The 21365-nt window shown below is 30.8% G+C and overlaps 1 protein-coding gene across 2 annotated transcripts; it reads right to left on the bottom strand.

Moving 5' to 3' along the window:
• Nucleotides 1-1778: 1778 nt before the first annotated feature.
• On the bottom strand, nt 1779-19799 carry LOC127074473 (uncharacterized). Of its 2 annotated transcripts, none has more exons than XM_051015809.1 (15): nt 19781-19799; nt 10663-10888; nt 10441-10553; nt 10098-10194; nt 9878-10002; nt 8949-9444; nt 8637-8822; nt 8107-8400; nt 7209-7361; nt 6600-6754; nt 5148-5253; nt 3963-4913; nt 3556-3640; nt 2520-2879; nt 1779-2275 (listed from the first exon to the last, which is right to left on the bottom strand). In XM_051015809.1, exons 2-15 carry the CDS (start codon nt 10765-10767, stop codon nt 2082-2084), a joined length of 3420 nt encoding a protein of 1139 aa, XP_050871766.1. In that variant the 5' UTR covers nt 10768-10888; nt 19781-19799; the 3' UTR covers nt 1779-2081. The 2 variants fall into 2 exon arrangements, with proteins under 2 accessions (XP_050871766.1, XP_050871758.1); XM_051015801.1 differs by lacking the exon at nt 19781-19799 and adding an exon at nt 13372-13405.
• Between the last annotated feature and the right edge of the window lie 1566 nt (nt 19800-21365).

The following is a 21365-nucleotide window of genomic DNA, read 5'->3' as shown; positions in this document are numbered from 1 at the left end:
TTGAATTAATGCATGCCATGCGTTCACAACTTTTTCCGAAGAGTCTTGTCTTTGATTTCCCGCGTAAAGTTTTGTGCAATATGTCTAATGCATTAGACATGCATAAAAGGAAGATCTTGACAAACGTTATCAGGATTATTATATGCACTCTCAGTAGATGCATGTTTGTCTGAAGTCAAACAGAGGTTGGGTTGTAGAGCATCATGTATTCGGAGATTCTTGAGAAAGAAACTCCAACCACTATGAGTCTCACCTTCAACCAGAGCGAAGGCAATTGGAAGGAAATTATTGTTGTCATCTTGTGTCACTGCCATAAGTAACGTTCCTTTATATTTCTCGTACGATCATATTCCATCAATTTGAATAATAGGTTTGCATAATGCAAAACCTTTGATACATGGTTAATATGCCTAGAAGAGTCAATGGAATATTCTATTTCCATTGACACGAGTTTTGTCCCGAGTATATATCGGCAATGTCTCTATAATAGCAACAGTTCTGGGAGCATCAACAAATCCTAGATTCTCCAACGTGTTTGGGACAATTGCATCAACTTAGAGTCGATGCTCAATGGAACTTTCCCAATTGGAGAGATTTCTCTAAGGATGTGTGTTGTTAGTGGAAACGTTGTCATAAACGAAGTAATCATGCCATCTGAATATAAACCAACTCATAATTATATGAATTGGTATAAATCAGTTACGCAAACTCAATTTGTGTATGAACCGGGGTATTTAATCGACCAACGCCAACGAGTTTCGTCATCAAACGCCTAACATGGTTACCAATACACCAACACCCAATAACCAACCCAACAAAATTATTAATCCACCTACACCCAACAACCAACCCATCATGATTACCAACTCTCTTACACCTAACAACATTATCAAACAACATACACCCAAACCCGCCCGCGACCAATACATGTCACACACTCAAACACAAAACTAAGAACATGACACATACTACCAACAAACATATGTTGACACCACATCTTACCATAACACCGATGAGATATATGATACCACCATTTTCTACCATAGCACACAACCAATATACACTCAAACATCACACCACTAAAGCACCCAAACATCACAACACCAAAGCACCCAACCAACACATGCCTACCAAACACCACGACAATCATTTATTCGTTTTCAAAATGAATCAATGTCACAACTCAAGCGATCAATGCATCCACCCGTAATCCAACAAACATGAACAAATTACGACAGCATGGACATTAAACTCGATTACGGTAACGCGTCTCAACTATCCTGGGAAGAGATGCTAGAATTGATGGATAAACACCGATATCTCAGAGACCTCGCACCAAGTACTTCAGATGAATCGTGGAGGTCTCAACGACGAAGGACATTGCAGGAGTGTGGAACCGATAGCCGTTATGATGAAGCGGATTGTTAAAATATGTGTCCAAAAATTTCTCGCGTATAATTCTATTTAAATTTATTTATTTAGTTCTCAATTTTTTATTAATATTTTATTATAAATTTAATTAAAAATTTTAAAGAAAATGAATACGCATTGGCATCATACCAATTGAACATGCATAACGTCTATAGATAGATGTCAATTGATTTGACATCCCTATAAAAAAGTCATCATATAAGTCATTTAAACTATTGCATTCTCCTAACTGCATTTTTTTTTTAAATATAGATAGTTTGATATATATTTTTTAAAAAATTAGTTATTTTAGAAATTAAAAAGATAGTTATTTTGAGAGAGAAAAAATCACATTAGAGACAGAACAATTTATCCTGAGGGAACGTCAAAGATAGGACAATTTATCCTTGTTCTTAGTTTCTGAATTTTTCTAAATGAATGATGTTTACCATAGTTTAATTGGCTTTTTGAACCAAATAAGCCTGATGCCTAATCAGTTATTTATCATTGTTATTTCCATATCATTTTGGACTGTCACCTATCTACTTCTCTACAGTGTTGAAACTTGGAAAGATATACAACATACAAATTTGTGAGCTCTCAAAATCAAAACAAACAAAAACAAAAACAAACATATTCCGCCAAGTAAATCCCACAAAAGGTTGGCATGGCTAACTCCCTTGTTTGGCACTCTTCTTGCCTTTCTTTTGTTTTTGCTTTAATTGAGTCAGTCCAGCTGCAGTTATCTTCACATTACCAACAATTGAAGCAACTAATTCAGGATCGGTACAGGCTTTCATCAACTCCTTCTCCCGATTTGTTGCTTCTGATATGTGGCTGAATAAGTTCATTGCAGTTTTTGCAGCTGTACAATCAACAGGAACAAAAATGTTATTGCAACATCTTGAAATAAGATACGCTTAACCTGGGAATCAACTGCTGCATAAACTATGGTAATGAAGAAAATGAGATATGGAAAGGATTCATTTTCATAATGTTACTACTCGTGGATTAGGAAGGACCAAAAAGCACAAGCTAGAAAATAGGTTTTAAGCAGAAATATAATCAATTGATGATGATGATGAAGTTAAATGTAAAATATTTAGAACCTTTTCCTTTCTTCACAGGTCCAGGAATTATCTTCACTCGATACTTGTAAGACTGAACTGCATTGTATGGACCACATACAGGAATAGCATATAAGAGAATGTCATTCGGGAGTGGATTCCCTGTCAAGTAATCCACGTCATTTAGTTTTTCTTTCTCTTCTTCTCCAATTTCGTGAATATCATCTTCTTCCATTGCCACTCTATCTTCTAAGGAAGTGTTTGAAGCACTCATGTTGGGATTTTCTTCAGCTTCACTGGTTGCATGACTGTGCGACAGATCATTTGATTGCTCCTTACAATCCCGAGATAAATGACCTAACTTCTTACACTTGTAGCATATTTTTGGAGCATCTATAGGACCTGCCACAATCAACATTATAAAACAATAAATAAGATAACGAATTTAAGAGCTGCATTAACTGACACCTCAATATGTTACTGTCTAATTTATGGCAAAGTTTATATCTCAGTAATCACGGAAAAGATACAATGCAGAGACACATTGAGTTATAAACATCCACACCACATGAACGTGAATGAGCCAAGCTTGGTCACAACTCAACTCTGATTGCTTCAGAGAGTTCGATTCATTAACAACAATTTTACCAAATAAACATTATATTTAGTGAAAATTAATAATTTGGAAGTGGTGCACATAACTAGAGGATGCAACTGGAATTAAACCAACAACGCTACTTTGAAAAATAAAATGGCACCTATTTTGGAACTTTTATCTTTCAAATATGACACTTATTATAGGTCAGAATGAGTACAGTATATGCTAAAATATCATGTAAATAGAATAATATGCATGTTCATGAACCTACAGTACCAAATTTGTGAGCCAGCTTTAGCTCAAATGAGCTCATTTGCCCAAACTATTCAAGTTTATTTATGAGCCAAGCCCAATCCAAACAAATTGGTTCATATAAAATTTAAGCTGAACATTAAGGTAATCTATTAAAAAGAGAATGAGATTCCCATTGGCTCAGCATATTGCTAGAAATACTGGTTATGAAAATTTAGAAAGGCTTACCACTGTCAGATTTTTTCCCTTTATCTGAAGCTGATGCTTCATTTCCAGATAATGTCTCTTCCTTCTTGATTGGTTTTCCAGAAGACTACAAATACACACCAGCTTTAGAGTTGAATTAACGGAATTTAACCCACAGCAATAAAAAAAAGATGCATGAATCAATTCAAGATTGTAATATGTTGCCCAGAATATCCTTGGTGTGATATCTTAGTTCTTATATACTTTCTACTATTCTAATTTTAAAGGTTTTTAAGAAAACTAGTGTCAGTTAAATTTAACATTTTTGGAACTCATCTTTAGCAGATACAGTATGATGTCTAACCACACATTGAAAATTAAAATATTCAAATAAGAAACAAAATGTATATATTTGTTGTGCTGAAGGACAAGCAAGAAACTGTACTCACAGCCAATAATGTCATTCGGATCTTCCTTTCTTCCTCATCTTGGTCGGCATACTTCTCCTTTATCTTCTTAAGTTTTCCTTTCTGTCCACGGCTGATTTTTTTACTACCTCCTGTCTTCAAATTTTGAGCATCTTTTGCATGCAGATTATCAGAAATATCTTTTATTTTTAATTCGTCCTTTCCATGCTCAACACTTGGATATGCTTCTCCATGTTTCGGTTCATTTTTAAGCTTTCTTCTCTCAGCTTTCGATATATATGGTTTATCCCTTACTGCAGGTTTGCTCGGTTCAATATAGTGCTCACTGCTTAAATCAACCCGGGTGTTCTCAGCTTCATAACTTTTATTTGATTTGGCAACAGATCCAAGGCCCAGAGCTCGATCAATAAGTTCTTCAAGTTGAGGGGAGACAGATGCTAAGCCATTTCCACCTATGTTGGATAATTTCTCACTATCAAGCATATTCGTTGTACTTGAATCTTTGGCAGAGAAATCATCTGAGACATCAGTTTTGGCATTAATTGTTGTAGGCAAACTATTTTGAGACGAGTCTTTAAGAACGTCTTCTGTTGGGGGTACGAGTGAACCTGCAGATAGATTGTCATTCCTTTCCGAATCTGCAGCAGATTTTTCATCAGTAACATCCTTCTCAGACTCTGAATCAGATTGTTCTTCAACAGGGCCAGTTTCAACATAATCATCTATTGTTTCCTCCTCTCCTCTTACTCTCCTTTCATTTAAATGTGATCCCAAAGAACTCTCATCCAAGCGAAATAGCAGGCCGAAACCCATGATAAGAGGGTGTGGCGGAAGAAAATTTTTCTTACCCCGTATCATGAAACTCCCTACTGTCAGATATTCCCCAGTAGGTGCAGTTTTACTAACCTGATGAGGATAAACCCACCAGGCACTGGTAACCATTTTTGAATCCCATGCCTGGCTATGGCAAACCTACATTCAAAGATGGATATGGAGGTGGTTAGCAAGTCCATGCAACGCCTTTTATGGCAAGAAGTTTTGAACAGTTACAACTGCTCCCTATAAAGTAATAAATAAATAGGCTAACATAACATTGCTTTTCTGACATGTCTTCCATAAAATATGTTGCTTGGACCAGCATCAATTACAATTTGATTTAGTTCATGAACATAAAAATGAATATTTATGGAAGGGTGTTGAACATACTGTGAAACATCCTGCTTGGTTTAGGGTCAGTGGCGGAACTGGCTGCAAAGGTTTGTGATTCTTGATGACTGTACTAGAAGCTCCATGCAGTTCAGCATGCACATACCTATAACATGAATTAACAGAATGAAAATAAGAAATACTGACTGATATTTTTTCACTGGCAAGACATGAATTCCAAAATACTAAAGCAGTTTTACAATTGAAAATCTTACAGAAGCTTTTAGTGTCACAATATTTTTTTTGTTTTCAGTTGTCATACCAGAAAACGTATCAATATTGGATTTTATGAAAGAATAAAAAAAACAATAGTTTATTTATTTATTTGAAAAAATAAAAAGAAACTTTGGGAATATGAGAATTATCGCAAGAACTAAATCATCATAAACTTGGATACAGATAATCCAAGAATTAGGGTTGGGCTAAACACAACCCCACAAGGTGAGACTTGCCTCTTCCATAAATCCACTACTCAAGCAATATCATTATCCAATATGAGTCTCAACACCCCCTCATGCCCAGGACTGAACATGTCTTTATAAATGGAGGCAATCCTCGCCCTACAAGCCAGTTTTGTAGGATTGAGTTAGGCCCAACCACATTTCTTAACATTGTATCAAGAGCCTCGTTTATGATCCAGTGGGCCACCTGGTATCAGATTTCCGCTATCGGGCCACCCACCATTTATTTCCACACTCCAGATGTCCAGTCCTGGGCGTGAGGGGGGTGTTGAGAATCTCACATCAGACAATATAGGACCTGAATATGGGGGGCAATCCTCAACCTACAAGCCGGTTTTGTAGGGTTGAGTTAAACCCAACCACATTTCTTAACAAATGTCAAGGTTTCCCTAAATTTATAACAAAGAAAAACAATACTACGCATTAGATGAATTTCCAAAACCTCTAAGTAGCAATATCCTTCTCGGTTTCACATCCTTTCTACCCATTATGACGAAACCATTTTACAACAAATAACATGATATAACAACTATAACCTTGTGCAAGTTAAGGTGATAATACTCTTAGACATCAACCTCCCCTCTATTCCTTCATAGGCTCACAATAGATTTTCCAACTAGAATGATAATCCCTAATACACAATAGGTATTCTTACTCCAAACACAAAGGAAGCTTCTCGTGAATATCTCAGTTTTGTATTGAACATCATAGGTACCTAGGATCTTGAAGAAGCAATCATTTTTTCTTAATGATGTATACAACAATTTTGTTTTAAATATACGGTTGTTTTAGAAAGATATATGAAGTTAACATATTCTTCAAATGATTTGTAGACATTATAAAAAAATTGAAGTATCACTCATTCAATAGAAGATAGCCTCCAAATAAATATTATTTTCTTCATTACTCAATAATTTCTATTATCAATGTATAAATTCTAGCCACAGGAACAAGGAAGTCGGAACAGTATGATACAACAGGAAATACTCACAGATCTCCTTTTGACATATAGCGCTTTACTATCATCTCATTTTGCTGGGCATCACGTCCACTGATAATCAAATAATTCTCACTGCTAATGAACCAATTAAATTTCTCAAACCAGTGAACTTTGCGCATATGCGAAATTGAGGCAACAGTTTTTTCCTGGAAAAAAATTAGTAAAGAAATCAGTATAATTAATTAGCAGAGGATAAGAAATCCCCCTGGGAAAATACAAGAAGAAAAAAAGGATAAAACATCAAATATGACAAAAAATGAGAGGAATCGTTATGAGCTGTTAACGGCATCTCCCTAATAGTCAGCAGAAATTCAATTTAAGCTAATATTCCCCCACAAATGGAAAGTCCACTGAATAATCAATTTGTAGTATACATGATAACCATAAATATTACATGGTAATCATGACCCCATAAACTTCTTAGATGTTGAAAGAAGATGAACTTCTACTCTCCAAAATCTGACTCTGCTTAGTCCTATAAGGATATTACCACTGACGACATATTTACTTTTCTGCAAATTTCTTCTTTCAATCTATTTATATGAGATAACAATGTGCTAATTAATTACATTTCAATCTGTAAATACAATTAATAACCACCTGACTAAGTTGTAGGCGAGTCTTTCTCTCTGCAGCTTTAAAAGCCTTTTCATGGGCAGTTATAGTTTTTTCCTGTTTGCTCTCCTGTTTTTTCTTCTGTTCATACCACCTCCGAGCATTGGCATGTGCTGAGAGAGCTAAATCAACTTCAACCTTGAACACACCAACATACTACGGTTACTAATATTATACATTTTCGGGAAAAACAATAATCTACATATTTAAGAAAACAGAAAAACAACCAGTGATGAAAATGACAGTGTAAAACTAAGTTTATGAAAATTTTAATAGTGGTTTATTGACATACAGAAGAGGGCATAAAGTACCAGAAAGCATATAACTAACTTGTTTCTCAAGTCAAACTCTTTGATTCCTTCTCATGCTATATTTGGTTAAAATCATATAATTGTGTAATAATGGTACATGGTAGATAGATAGTTTAGAAATGCAACTATTTACATTCCTATATATGCGCAACAACTAAGATGTATTGCAGAAATTGTAGGCCAAGACAATCTGGAGGTAGTAGCATAACGGAAGAACATTAGAAATTTTTTAATTGAAACCCATATTAAACTTTTTGGGCAATGTGCAACCTATGCTACACTTTACTACCACATTTAGTTGGAGTGTAACACTAACACATATTTCAGTAGGTAACTGCAGCACAGTACTTGATTTGGGATAAAAATAGAAGTAAGCTCCTGAGTTTTTGAGGTTTCTATGTTGAGGGATTAGGCAGCTTTGCTCCATTGATTTTATCCTTTTGTATGGTTGTTTTCTTTTTTATTATTTAAATTTAGGAGGATTCATTGTTGACCCTTCTCTTTGTAACTATTGCTATTTCATCTTAATGAATTTCTAATTGCAACTAAAAATAGATAAAGACATTAAAAACCTTATCAGCAGGGAGTGTCTTCTCTTCATCATCCATTTCATCAAGATTGTTGCTTAAGAGTATAGTCATGCAATTCCTTTCAAGATGGAGCTTGTCAATAAGACCAGCTACTGGATTTCCAGCTTTCTTTTCTTCCTTCACCATCCGAGCAAGGTCATCCCAACTCATACCCTTAGCAAGAGATACACGAACAGCTAATATAGCAGCATCCACATCTTCTAAGTTATATTCTATCAATTCTGCCATTTTAATACAGTGATCAGCTTCTTTCCTCAGAGTGTGCACTCGATTTTCCTATACCACAGAAAGAAAAAAAATCATTTTGTATAACACCCTACTATTGAGTATCAACTATCAACAATATTAGAGCAAAAAAAATGTCTTCTCAAATTCACATGAATACTTAAGGTTGTATTACTTGTGTGTATTATTTTTAAAAGCTATGGGTATAATTTGAAGGTTCCAAATTGTTCAGTTGATTTTCCAATTATACAAGTAAAATAGTATGGACGTGGACCATGGGTACCAACCTGATCGTTGCGTATCTTACTAAGTTTCTGAAGAGCGGAGTTTTCTTTGGCCTTGTGCTGTTGTTCAGACCTTTGACTCTCAATTTTGCTGTAGAATTCATCCAAAGCTGCGTCAAATGTCTCAAACTTTGTATGATCCCTTGACTTAAACTGGTTAAGTAAAATGGGGCAGAACTCATCATAGATCTGCATTAAATAGTGCATGAATGTAAACGATGAGTATCAGAGGACAATATGAGCATGAAATTCTGTCACTTATTCGCATTCTCTTCATATTCATGATGCCACTAAAATTATAGAGTAGAAAATAACCTGTTTAACACTTTCTGGTTCCAATATAAAAGAATCCTTCCCCAAATTTTTGTTTTGCATCAAGATGTATCCTTCAGGAACTAGTTCACCTAAAATGATATCCTGCATCCAATCTTCAAACTTTGCAACAGCTTGAACCAAAGCCTGAACAGTGGCATCATCCCAAGTTTTATCTTTGGGCACTTTTTCACTGGGAACCAAACCAGCATCTAATATCATATGTTCAGAAAGTGCAGGTCCATAACCGAGTGCCTCCCCAAGAACAATTTTTAAAGTGGCATGTGACTTCCCACCTTTTCGGGATCCCTGCTTCTCTCTCTCTACATTAGAAACATCAGCTCCATTTCCATTGGACTTAACAGTCTCATCATTGTCACCTTCTTTGGAAGACATTAGGGCTGTCTGCAGCTTTGTTGTTGTAGTTCGTTCAAAAATTCTACAACTTTCCATAGGATAACGATGGCGTGACATGATTGCAAACCCCTTATCATCATCCCTGTTATTGATAAATTGCTATAATTACTCTTACTATAGAGATAGAGATGTTTAACAAATATGAACATAGAAGTTAAATTAAATACAGATCACAGAAATCTAGTCTCATTTTAAAAAGTGTACTCTGGCATAACATTCGGCCTAATATGCCAAGCCAGTTAGCCCAATAAGGCATGAGAAAAAAATCCAGCCCTACAACCATACCACATATGAAATCTACAAGACAATTTCCTAATCCTCCATAAGTATACGTGTTTTCTCTCTAAACAAATTCTTTCATAAACTAAACTTATAAAGAAAAAGATCCTATCATTGTTATTAAGTTATATAAAAAATAAAAAAGATAAGCAAATTTTTTGTTTGTGTTTGCATTTTATACAACATGCATGGAGAACAAACTGAAACTAAACAGCATAACCGAAAACAGTAGTAACCTGTGAGATCGAAGCAGAGTCATGACAGTGAAACTAGAATCCGTGAGTATGATGTTGCCTTGAGCATATAGCTCTAATATAACATAGTTTGCATTCTCCCCAAGTCCAAATTGAAAAAGAACAATCTGTAACAGATTTTCAAGTAAAAATTAAAACATTTACTTAAAATTCAACAATAATAACAAGTGAAACAAAAGATGGTTCAAATTGAAGGCTATACCCGATCGTACCCAAGTTGCCGCACATCCTCAAGCCTTCTAGTACGAATATGTTTCCTCAATTTAAGTGTAAATCCAGAAGGTGTGTTGCTTTTGTCACTACAAACACCGTAAACAATCTATTCAAATTCTAATTCTTCAACATTCACGACACTTTGATGTGTTCAATTGATAAAAGATAAAGAACTAAGATAAAACCTCTATTGCACTGACACCGACAGTTGTGATTACATTTATTTTTCATTTTATCGCCGAGTCAGTGTCTGGTGTTGTGATTCCTGTGTCCGTGCTACATATGATAAAACTATAGGATAAAATAAAACTATAGGATATGGTAATGATTACCGCATATACACAGTAGTGTGCAATCTAACACCACTTTCCATGAGTAGCAAAACCTTCTCGCTCTCACCGGATTCAGACACTCCACTGCTGTTCATTAGCTTGAAAACGTACGTCTGAAAAAAAGCACAATAAAAAAGGAGTAAGAAATTTACTTTTGCGTTTGAGATTGCAATTGCGATTGCGATTGTGAAATTAAGTTGAAAAGAGATAAAGGTAAGGTACCTTGGGAGTGAGATCATAGACATTGGAGCATCGCATTCCGATTAACCTTCGGAGACATTTAACTTCGGCGGCGACATCGGCGGTGTTCATACGCACCTTCACCATCGCTCTCTGTAACGATGATACTGTGAATTTGTTAGGGTTTGGTTTTCAGTAGGTAAAATGAGGAGGAGGAGGAGGAGAAAGAAGGAAAATGGGTTATGTAGTTATTTTTATTATTTTTATTTAAGATGGAAACGGAAAGGTTAAGATGGAATGGTTTGGAAGCTTGGACTTGGGAATCAAGTAGTCTTGCTTGGTTTGGATGGTCAATCACGTGTCACAAAAGAGTTAAAAACAAGATTAAGTTAATTAATCACACAATTATATATGGGTCCTCCTTAATTAAAAAAAACAATAATTTTAATATTTTTTAAATAAAAAATTATTTTATTTTATAATAAAACTTTGTTCATCTAATCTGGTGAAAAGTAAATATGATGTAATGTATGTGTTTGATGTAAGAATGTCATTCTTCTATGTTTCTTCTATGTTTGAACATCTAAAACTTAACACCATATGTAAATACATACAAATATTAATTTAATAAACATATATAAATTATTAGTTAAATAAAAATTGTATGATTGATATTCGGTGTAGGACACCTTTATTCTTAGAATATCTTTTTTTTAAATCAAAGTTGGAAAATCAAATATCTCAAATGCGAGTATGATGACTTTTTCAAATGTATTTTTTGGATTCATCATTTATTTTATACTAGCAAGATATTAGTACGTTTGTATGGATAAATTTATTTAAATAGTATAAAAATATATTTAAATACATGTGTAAATTTGAAATGAAAAATAGAATTTGGAAAAAAAATAAAAAACTTTCACATTTAAAAATAAAGAATCCATCTCTCAATTAAAGATAATTGTTGGTTAAAATAAAATAGATATTGTTCTAATAGTTACCTCTGAAATAAAAAGTCAGTGGTTTGCATATTTATTGAATGATATTCAATTTGATACAATATAAAATATTTTTAGATACACGTGTGAATTTATAATGTGTTATTTAATTGTAAAATAAACAATGATTGTATAATAATATAAAAAAAGAGACTTATGAGATAGAGAAAGAAAAAAAAAATCACATTTAAAAATAAAAAAAATTGTATCTAAAATAAAGTTATATATTATCCTGATCGTGATCCGTGAAATAAAAAATTAGTTGTGTGTTCTAATATTGAATGTTATCCAATTTGATATAGTATATAATGTATTTAGATACAAATGTCAATTTCAAATGAGTTACTTAATTATAAAACGAACAATAATCATATAAATTATGAATATTTTTTATATATAATAATTCTAAAATAATTATGTTTTTATTTTAAATAATTTTTCTGTTATAAAAATTTAACATTTTTGTGTTCTTCTTCGTCAAATTTAAAAGAGGTTCGAATTATGTTATTTATCCTTAAAAATATATAGTAGAAAAAAGAAAATGGAGAGATAGAAAATTAAAATGGAAGTGAGAATGTATGGAAAAAATGTGGGGGAAATTTGAATTAAGAAAAGAAAATGAAGAGCAAGAAAGTTAAAAGTAAAAAGTGGAAAATTAATGAGGTGACAAAATGAGGTAGTTTCGATTTTTTTAGCATTTGTTAATTATAAATATGCCTTTTTGCTAGTACAATTTTTGAAAAAGAAAAGAATATATTAAAGAGTTTGATGGCACTTTATTTTAATGGATAGATAGTTCACTGGTGTTTAATTTGGTTTCTTAACTTTTAAAAATATTGTTTTAGTCTTTTAAATTTGCAAATAGGAGCATGTTATTTATTTTCGTCCAAATACTAGTAACAACGATATTTTTTTCTTTATGTGACAAATGGCGTATAACACTAAACTTTTGTAAATAATTTAACGATCGAAAAATTTGTCGCTAAAAGAGATTTTCTAGATTTTTTAAAATATTCTCCATCTTCTTCATTAAAATCAATAGCACCTAAACACCAAATTTCTTACCATTTTTTTCTATTCAATATCCATTAATATAAAGGGTAATTTTTGACCCAGACGTGGATTTGTATATGATGAAAGTTTGAGTATTAAACAATACAAAATTGAATCTTTTTTTATTTTAGGTTTTCAGTGTGTGTTTGTGGTCTTGCAATCCGCAATGTTCATCTCTTTCTCTTTTTAAATTAGTTACTCAAAACAGTAACTACGGATGATCATCTAACGGATTGAAGCAATAGAACAATTATTTGAACAAGTAAATAATAATAGAAAATATGGATGTTTTCCTAAAATCCTAAACTAAAGAGGTAGGTGAAATCATCAATTTCTAACATCCCAATCATTAAAACAATCCTTAAATTACACATGTCACCAAAATGTCCCAAAAAGTATATCTTAAAAGCATATACCCCGAGAAAAGCAACATCAAATTGGTTAAGAAGCAGTGTCTCGTCTGATCGATTTAATGGTCTCCAACCATCACCATGGTTTGAAGAAAGTCTTGATTGAATGCGATTTGTTACTATTCTTGTCAATGGAAATAAATTTGGCGGCGACATCGACGGTGTTCATACGCACCTTCACCATCACTCTCTATAAGGATGATACTGTGAATTTGTTAGGGTTTGGTTTTCAGTAGATAGAATGAGGAGGAGAAAGATGAAAAATAATAGGTTATGCAGTTATTTTTATTATTTTTATTTAAGATGGAAACGGAAAGGTTGAGATGGAATGGTTTGGAAGCTTGGACTTGGAAATAAAGTAGTCTTGCTTGGTTTGAATGGTCAGTAACATGTCACAAAAGAGTTAAAAATAAGATTAATATTTGACACAAATTTCAATCGTACACCGCTTCTTACAATCATAAATATGATAAAAAGTGACATGAATAGTGAAAAGTGATACGAAGAAAATGTGAATAGGAACCATGAAACAATGTTTGAATAAAATTGATTAATGATATATAAAATATCGGTTAATATTATCCATTATTTGGTTAATAATGTTGAGATATTAAAAATAATATTTGGTAATAAAATTTGATGAAAAAAATGTAAAATATTGATTAATGAAATAATAAATTTGGTTACATAATTATATATCGGTCCTCCTTAATTCGAAAAAAGATAAACAATAATTTTAATATTTTTTAAATTAAAAAAATATTCTATTTTATAATAAAACTCTGTTCATGAAATCGGTGAAAAGTAAATATGAGGTAATGTATGTGTTTGAGGTAAGAATGTCATTATCCTATATTTGAACATCTAAAACTTAACACGATATATAAATACATAAAAATATTAATTTAATAAATATATATAAATTAGTAGTTATATGGCAATTGTATAATTGACATTCGGTGTAAGACACATTTAGTTTTAGAATATCTTTTTTGAAAAACAAAGTTGGAAAACCAAACATCATAAATGCGAGTTTGATGACTTTTTCAAATGTATTTTTCGGATTCATCATTTATTTTATACCAGTAAGATATCAGTGTATTTGCATGAGTAAATTTATTTAAATAGTATAAAAATATATTTAGATATATATGTAAATTTAAAATAAAATAAAAAGAATTTAGAAAAAAAATAAAAAAATTTCATATTTAAAAATAAAGAATTCATCTCTCAATTAAAGGTAATTATTGGTTAAAATAAAATAGATATTGTTCTAATAGTGACATGTGAAATAAAAAGTTAGTGGTGTGCATATTTATTGAGTGATATTCAATTTGATACAATATAAAATATTTTTAGATAGACATCTGTATTTATAATGTGTTATTTAATTGTAAAATGAACAATGATCATATAATAATATATAAAAAAAGATTTATGAGATGGAGAAAGAAAAAAATCACATTTGAAAATAAAAAATTTGCATCTAAAATAAAGTTAGATATTATCCTCGTGAAATGAAAATTTAGTTGTGTGTCCTGATATTGAATGTTATCCAATTTGATACAGAATATAATGTATTTAGATACAAATGTCAATTTCAAATGAGTTATTTAATTATAAAACGAACAATAATCATATAAATTATGAATATTTTTTATATATAATAATTATAAAATGATTATATTTTTATTTTAAATAATTTTTTTGTTATAAAAATTTAACATTTTTTTGTGTTCTTCTTCGTCAAATTAAAAAGAGGTTCAAATTATGTTATTTATACTTTAAAAAATAAAATAGAAAAAAGAAAAATGGAGAGAGAGAAAATTAAAATGAAAGTGGAAAAAAAAAAAGAAATGTGAGGAAAATTTGAATTAAGAGAAGAAAATGATGAGTGAGAAAGTTTAAAGTAAAAAGTGGAAAATGAATGAGGTGACAAAATGAGGCCGTTTCAATTTTTTTAGCATTTGTTAATTATAAATATACCTTTTTGCTAGTATGATTTTTGAAAAAATATATATATTAGAGTTTGATGGTACTTTATTTTAATGGATAGATAGTTGATTGAGGTTTAATTTGGTTTCTTAACTTTTAAAAATATTGTTTTAGTTTTTTAAATTTGCAAATTGGAACATGTTATTCATTTTCATCCAAATACTAGTAGAAATATGTTTTTTTATGTGACAGATGGCGTGTAACACTAAATTTTTGTAAATAATTTAATGACCAAAAAATTTGTGGCTAAAAGAGATTTTCTATATTTTTTTTAATATTCTCCATCTTCTTCCTTAAAATCAATAGCACCAAAACACCAAATTTCTTACCATTTTTTTCTATTCAATCTCCATTAATATAACGGGTAATTTTCGACCCGGTTTTCGGTTTGTATATGATGAAAGTTTGAGTATTAAATAATACAAAATTGAATTTTTTTATTTTAGGTTTTTGGTGTGTGTTTGTGGTATTGCAATCTGCAATGTTCCTCTCTTTCTCTTTTTAAATCAGTTACTCAAAACAACAACTACGGATGACCATCTAACGGATTGAAGCAATCCAACAATCATTTGAACAAGTAAATAATAATAGAAAAATATAATGTTTACCTAAAATCCTAAACCAAAGAGGGAGGTGAAATCACCCATTTCTAACATCTCAATCATTAAAAAAATCCTTAAATTACACGTGTCACCAAAATGTCCCAAACAGTACATCTCAAAATCATATACAGCGAGAAAAGCAACATCAAATTGGCTAAGAAGCAGTGTCTCGTCCGATCGATTTAATGGTGTCCAACCATCACCATAGTTCAAAGAAAGTCTTGATTGAATGTGATTTGTTACTACTCTTGTCAATGGAGATAAATTCAAACCTAGATTTGATGATGATTGGGCATGATAGCTTGCAAAAGCTAGAAATACTACAATCAAAACAATCTATCAATGGGTTTTGAAGGAAAATATAACTTCCTTTTAAATAATGAAGAAATTGTATCCCAAATATTGAAGGAAAATATCTCGTTGGGATAGAAGAAAATTAAATCCCAATCAACTATTTATCCCAACTTTTAAAAATCATAAGTGATTAAGGGGATTTCAATTTAACGTGATCCTATTTATTGTATCCCAACGTGATATAGAATAATATTTTCCTTTAATTTCTATTATAAATAGAACAATAATTTCCTATTTCCAAGTTTTAAATATAACTTCCTTTTCAATTGATCAACGTGAGTATTCAATAAATAGGATCACGTTGAATTGAAATCCCTTTAGTCACTTATGATTTGGATGTTCTATATCACTTTTGTTATGGATGAAGAACAATAATTAAAACTTGGAAAATATTTTAGTGAAGGATTTATCTGTCACTGAATTAGTCATGAAATTGGTCTAAACAACATGGCATTTCAGGCCAGAGCCACATAGTTTTATGGATTGATTTAACTAATATAATAGACGGAAAGAACTAACATTATCCAATTTGCAAAGTTAATGGACAAAATGGTCTTTTTAAAAGTTAAGGGGTCAGGTTTGACTTCGAGTCAAAGATAAGTGATGAAAATGGTATTTAGCCTACATTTGTCTATTGGTTGAAATTCACGAGATAAACAATCCAAACAACATACGACCGAAACAACAATTTTCTTATCATTAATAATTTTTTAACTATGATATATCATTGAAGTATTAATCTTCCATTTCATTTATTCCCTTTACCAAACTTTCTATCCAAACACAATGATGAATTAGCTTGCTTATTTAATTTCATAAGGGCTAGATCATTACATTCTTATTAATTCTCTCAAATTCAACGGGAAAAACTTTGCATATTGATTATAGATTGAAATTTCGATGCACCACAAAACAACAAATCGCTTCATCAGAAAAGCATCCAATGTAAGCAAACATTTGTCTGAATTCTAAAATCTGGACACATCATTCAACAATTGAGTTTCAAACACAACCTTTAAAAGATTTATGCATAACCTTGTGTTAAACCTTACCCTCGTGATCATAACATATATTTTCTTAAGCTCTTTCTAAAATTTATTGCATTCTTATTCAAAATTTTCGCTTGCAAATACAATTTTATTGTATTTCAACATCAAAAGGTGCAAAATTGTCTGAAATTACTGGTAATGTACATGTATATCATTGATGATCATTGAAATAATCTAGTTTTTGGTGTAAGTCAAATCATCCGCAAACCATCTCATTCACCATCTTTACCAAAACAGATACACATTAAAAATAATATATATTTTTATGCACAAATACATTGATTGAATTATAGATGTTAAAGGTGATGGTAATTGTGGATTTTTCTTTGTTTCAACTTTACTAGGTAAGGGAGAGGAAAATCATATACTTGTATGTCAACATCTTATCAACGAGTTGAAGGCCCGTAAGAAATCATATACAAGGCTATACGGGAAAAAAGAATAATATGATGTAATGTATGTGTTTGATGTAAGAATGTCATTCTTCTATGTTCCAACATCTAAAACTTAACACCATATGTAAATACATACAAATATTAATTTAATAAACATATATAAATTATTAGTTAAATAAAAATTGTATGATTGATATTCGGTGTAGGACACCTTTAGTCTTAGAATATCTTTTTTTAAAATCAAAGTTGAAAAACCAAACATCTCAAATGCGAGTTTGATGACTTTTTCAAATGTATTTTTTGGATTCATCATTTATTTTATACTAGCAAGATATCAGTACGTCCGTATGGATAAATTTATTTAAATAGTATAAAAATATATTTAAATACATGTGTAAATTTGAAATGAAAAATAGAATTTGGAAAAAAAATAAAAAACTTTCACATTTAAAAATAAAGAATTCATCTCTTAATTAAAGATAATTGTTGGTTAAAATAAAACAGATATTGTTCTAAATAGTTACCTTTGAAATGAAAAGTTAGTGGTGTGCATATTTATTGAATGATATTCAATTTGATACAATATAAAATATTTTTAGATACACGTGTGAATTTATAATGTGTTATTTAATTGTAAAATGAACAATGATCATATAATAATATAAAAAAAGAGACTTATGAGATGGAGAAAGAAAAAAATCACATTTGAAAATAAAAAAAATTGTATCTAAAATAAAGTTATATATTATCCTGATCATGATCCGTGAAATAAAAAATTAGATGTGTGTTCTAATATTGAATGTTATCCAATTTGATATAGTATATAATGTATTTAGATACAAATGTCAATTTCAAATGAGTTACTTAATTATAAAACGAACAATAATCATATAAATTATGAATATTTTTTATATATAATAATTCTAAAATAATTATGTTTTTATTTTAAATAATTTTTCTGTTATAAAAATTTAACATTTTTGTGTTCTTTTTCGTCAAATTTAAAAGAGGTTCGAATTATGTTATTTATCCTTTAAAATATATAATAGAAAAAAGAAAATGGAGAGATAGAAAATTAAAATGGAAGTGAGAATGTGTGGAAAAAATATGGGGGAAATTTGAATTAAGAAAAGAAAATGAAGAGCAAGAAAGTTAAAAGTAAAAAGTGGAAAATTAATGAGGTGACAAAATGAGGTAGTTTCAATTTTTTTAGCATTTGTTAATTATAAATATGCCTTTTTGCTAGTATAATTTTTGAAAAAGAAAAGAATATATTAGAGAGTTTGATGGCACTTTATTTTAATTGATAGATAGTTCATTGGGGTTTAATTTGGTTTCTTAACTTTTAAAAATATTGTTTTAGTCTTTTAAATTTGCAAATAGGAACATGTTATTCATTTTCGTCCAAATACTAGTAACAACGATATTTTTTTCTTTATGTGACAAATGGCGTATAACACTAAACTTTTGTAAATAATTTAACGACCGAAAAATTTGTCGCTAAAAGAGATTTTCTAGATTTTTTAAAATATTCTCCATCTTCTTCCTTAAAATCAATAGCACCTAAACACCAAATTTCTTACCATTTTTTTCTATTCAATATCCATTAATATAAAGGGTAATTTTTGACCCAGATGTGGATTTGTATATGATGAAAGTTTGAGTATTAAACAATACAAAATTGAATCTTTTTTTATTTTAGGTTTTCAGTGAGTGTTTGTGGTCTTGCAATCCGCAATGATCATCTCTTTCTCTTTTTAAATTAGTTACTCAAAACAGTAATTACGGATGACCATCTAACGGATTGAAGCAATACAAAAATCATTTGGGATTGAAGCAATACAACAATCATTTGAACAAGTAAATAATAATAGAAAATATGGATGTTTTCCTAAAATCCTAAACCAAAGAGGTAGGTGAAATCATCAATTTCTAACATCTCAATCATTAAAACAATCCTTAAATTACACATGTCACCAAAATGTCCCAAAAAGTATATCTTAACAGCATATACCCCGAGAAAAGCAACATCAAATTGGTTAAGAAGCAGTGTCTCGTCCGGTCGATTTAATGGTCTCCAACCATTACCATGGTTTGAAGAAAGTCTTGATTGAATGCGATTTGTTACTATTCTTGTCAATGGAAATAAATTTGGCGGCGACATCGGCGGTGTTCATACGCACCTTCACCATCACTCTCTATAAGGATGATACTGTGAATTTGTTAGGGTTTGGTTTTCAGTGGATAGAATGAGGAGGAGGAGGAGAAAGAAGAAAAATAATAGGTTATGCAGTTATTTTTATTATTTTTATTTAAGATGGAAACGGAAAGGTTGAGATGGAATGGCTTGGAAGCTTTGACTTGGAAATAAGGTAGTCTTGCTTGGTTTGGATGGTCAATAATAGGGGTGTTCAAATCCAATCTAATCCAAAAAAAAAACCAAAAACCGAACCGAAAAAACCAAAAACAAAAAAAAACCGATTTTTTTTGGATATGTTTGGACCACCTTGTAGAATAACCGACCGGTTCGGTTCGGTTTTCGGTTGGCTGCATGAAAACCGAATCAATCTAAACCGAACCGATATTTATTCATATAGTATTTTCATTAACTCTAATTAATTAAATACAATGCACATTTACAGCACATCATGCACTAATTAATAATATTATTTAAATATTACAATTTAAATACAATTAAATACTAATAAATGCAATTGTTTAAACACATACTATTACTAGAATGCATACTAGTTAATAGTTATAGTTAAATATGATTTCCTACCCCTAAAAAACGTTTCGGTCATGCTTTATAAAATATGATTTTCTGCAAATAAATACTATTAAATTTACTAGAATGCATACTAATTAAATATTATATGACAATGAAAAGCCAAACGTTTCGGTGATGATTTCCTACCCCTAAAAAATAGTATTATATTAAATATTTTGTGAGATTCCGCCGCCAAACATTGTCTTTTTAGTCCATAAAACTCAGAACTCAATCGTCCATAATCTCTCCTCAATCTCAATCTCAAATTTTCAATAATATCTACCCAATCTCAATCATCCCCAAAATTAAAAACAATAAATATAATTATTTCTTGGAAAAGCACGTTTAGCTTTAGACAATTCCTCAAGTTCCAATTTAAGTTCTCTCCTATTTCAATTCATCTCCCACAAACCATTATAATTTTTATTATTCACAATTCTCTCTCTCATTTCATCTCAATCTATTCTCCTATTCGGAACCCTCATTCACTATTAAGTAAGTTTGTATCTTTTATATGTTCTAATTTATAATTTTTCTGTTTTTGAATTTAGATTGTATTTTCTAATTTTTTCCGTTTTAATAAAAAAAAATTGTCTGTTTTAAAGGAATGAGCCAAGCAAAATCCTCTGATCCTATTGCTTCATCTACTCAATCTGATCTTATTAGCAGCACCAGTCAGGTATAAAAATTTAATTCGAATTAGTTTGTTTTACCTTAGGAAATGTTGGTTAATGTTCTACAATGGTGTAATGTTGAAACAGTTGATGTTCTACAATTTATTTTTCATCTGTTTCCTATTTTGCATATTTTGCAGGGTGAAACAGTTCAACCTCCACCTCCATTGGTACAAAGTAATGAAGTAAACAATGATGAAGAAAATGCTAATAAGAAAAGGAAAGTTGGAGAAGCTTCAACATTAACCACATCCAACGATCCTAATGTTGCATCTGGAGACTCAGGTAATAGAAAACCTATTAAACCTAGATCTTGGACTTGGGAACATTTTACAAAAATAGGATCAAGAGCTAAGTGTAAATGGTGTGATGTATCATATGTTGCTGATTCACAAAAAAATGGCACAAGTAATTTGAAACACCATTTGTTGCACAAATGTAAGAA

The sequence above is a fragment of the Lathyrus oleraceus genome, chromosome 1, assembly GCF_024323335.1.
Source record: "Lathyrus oleraceus cultivar Zhongwan6 chromosome 1, CAAS_Psat_ZW6_1.0, whole genome shotgun sequence".
Classification (NCBI taxonomy): Eukaryota; Viridiplantae; Streptophyta; class Magnoliopsida; order Fabales; family Fabaceae; genus Lathyrus; species Lathyrus oleraceus.
Note: the sequence above shows the minus strand (reverse complement) of the source record. Positions and strands in the feature narration are given on the sequence as shown.

Excerpts from the sequence above, each read along its gene's own strand:
- LOC127074473 (XM_051015809.1), bottom strand. The coding sequence starts at position 10,767 with ATGGTGAAGGTGCGTATGAACACCGCCGATGTCGCCGCCGAAGTTAAA. Across the intron at positions 10,554-10,662 it reads TCTATGATCTCACTCCCAAG|ACGTACGTTTTCAAGCTAAT; the intron begins GTACCTTACCTT and ends GCTTTTTTTCAG. Across the intron at positions 2,276-2,519 it reads ACCTGTGAAGAAAGGAAAAG|CTGCAAAAACTGCAATGAAC; the intron begins GTTCTAAATATT and ends TTGATTGTACAG.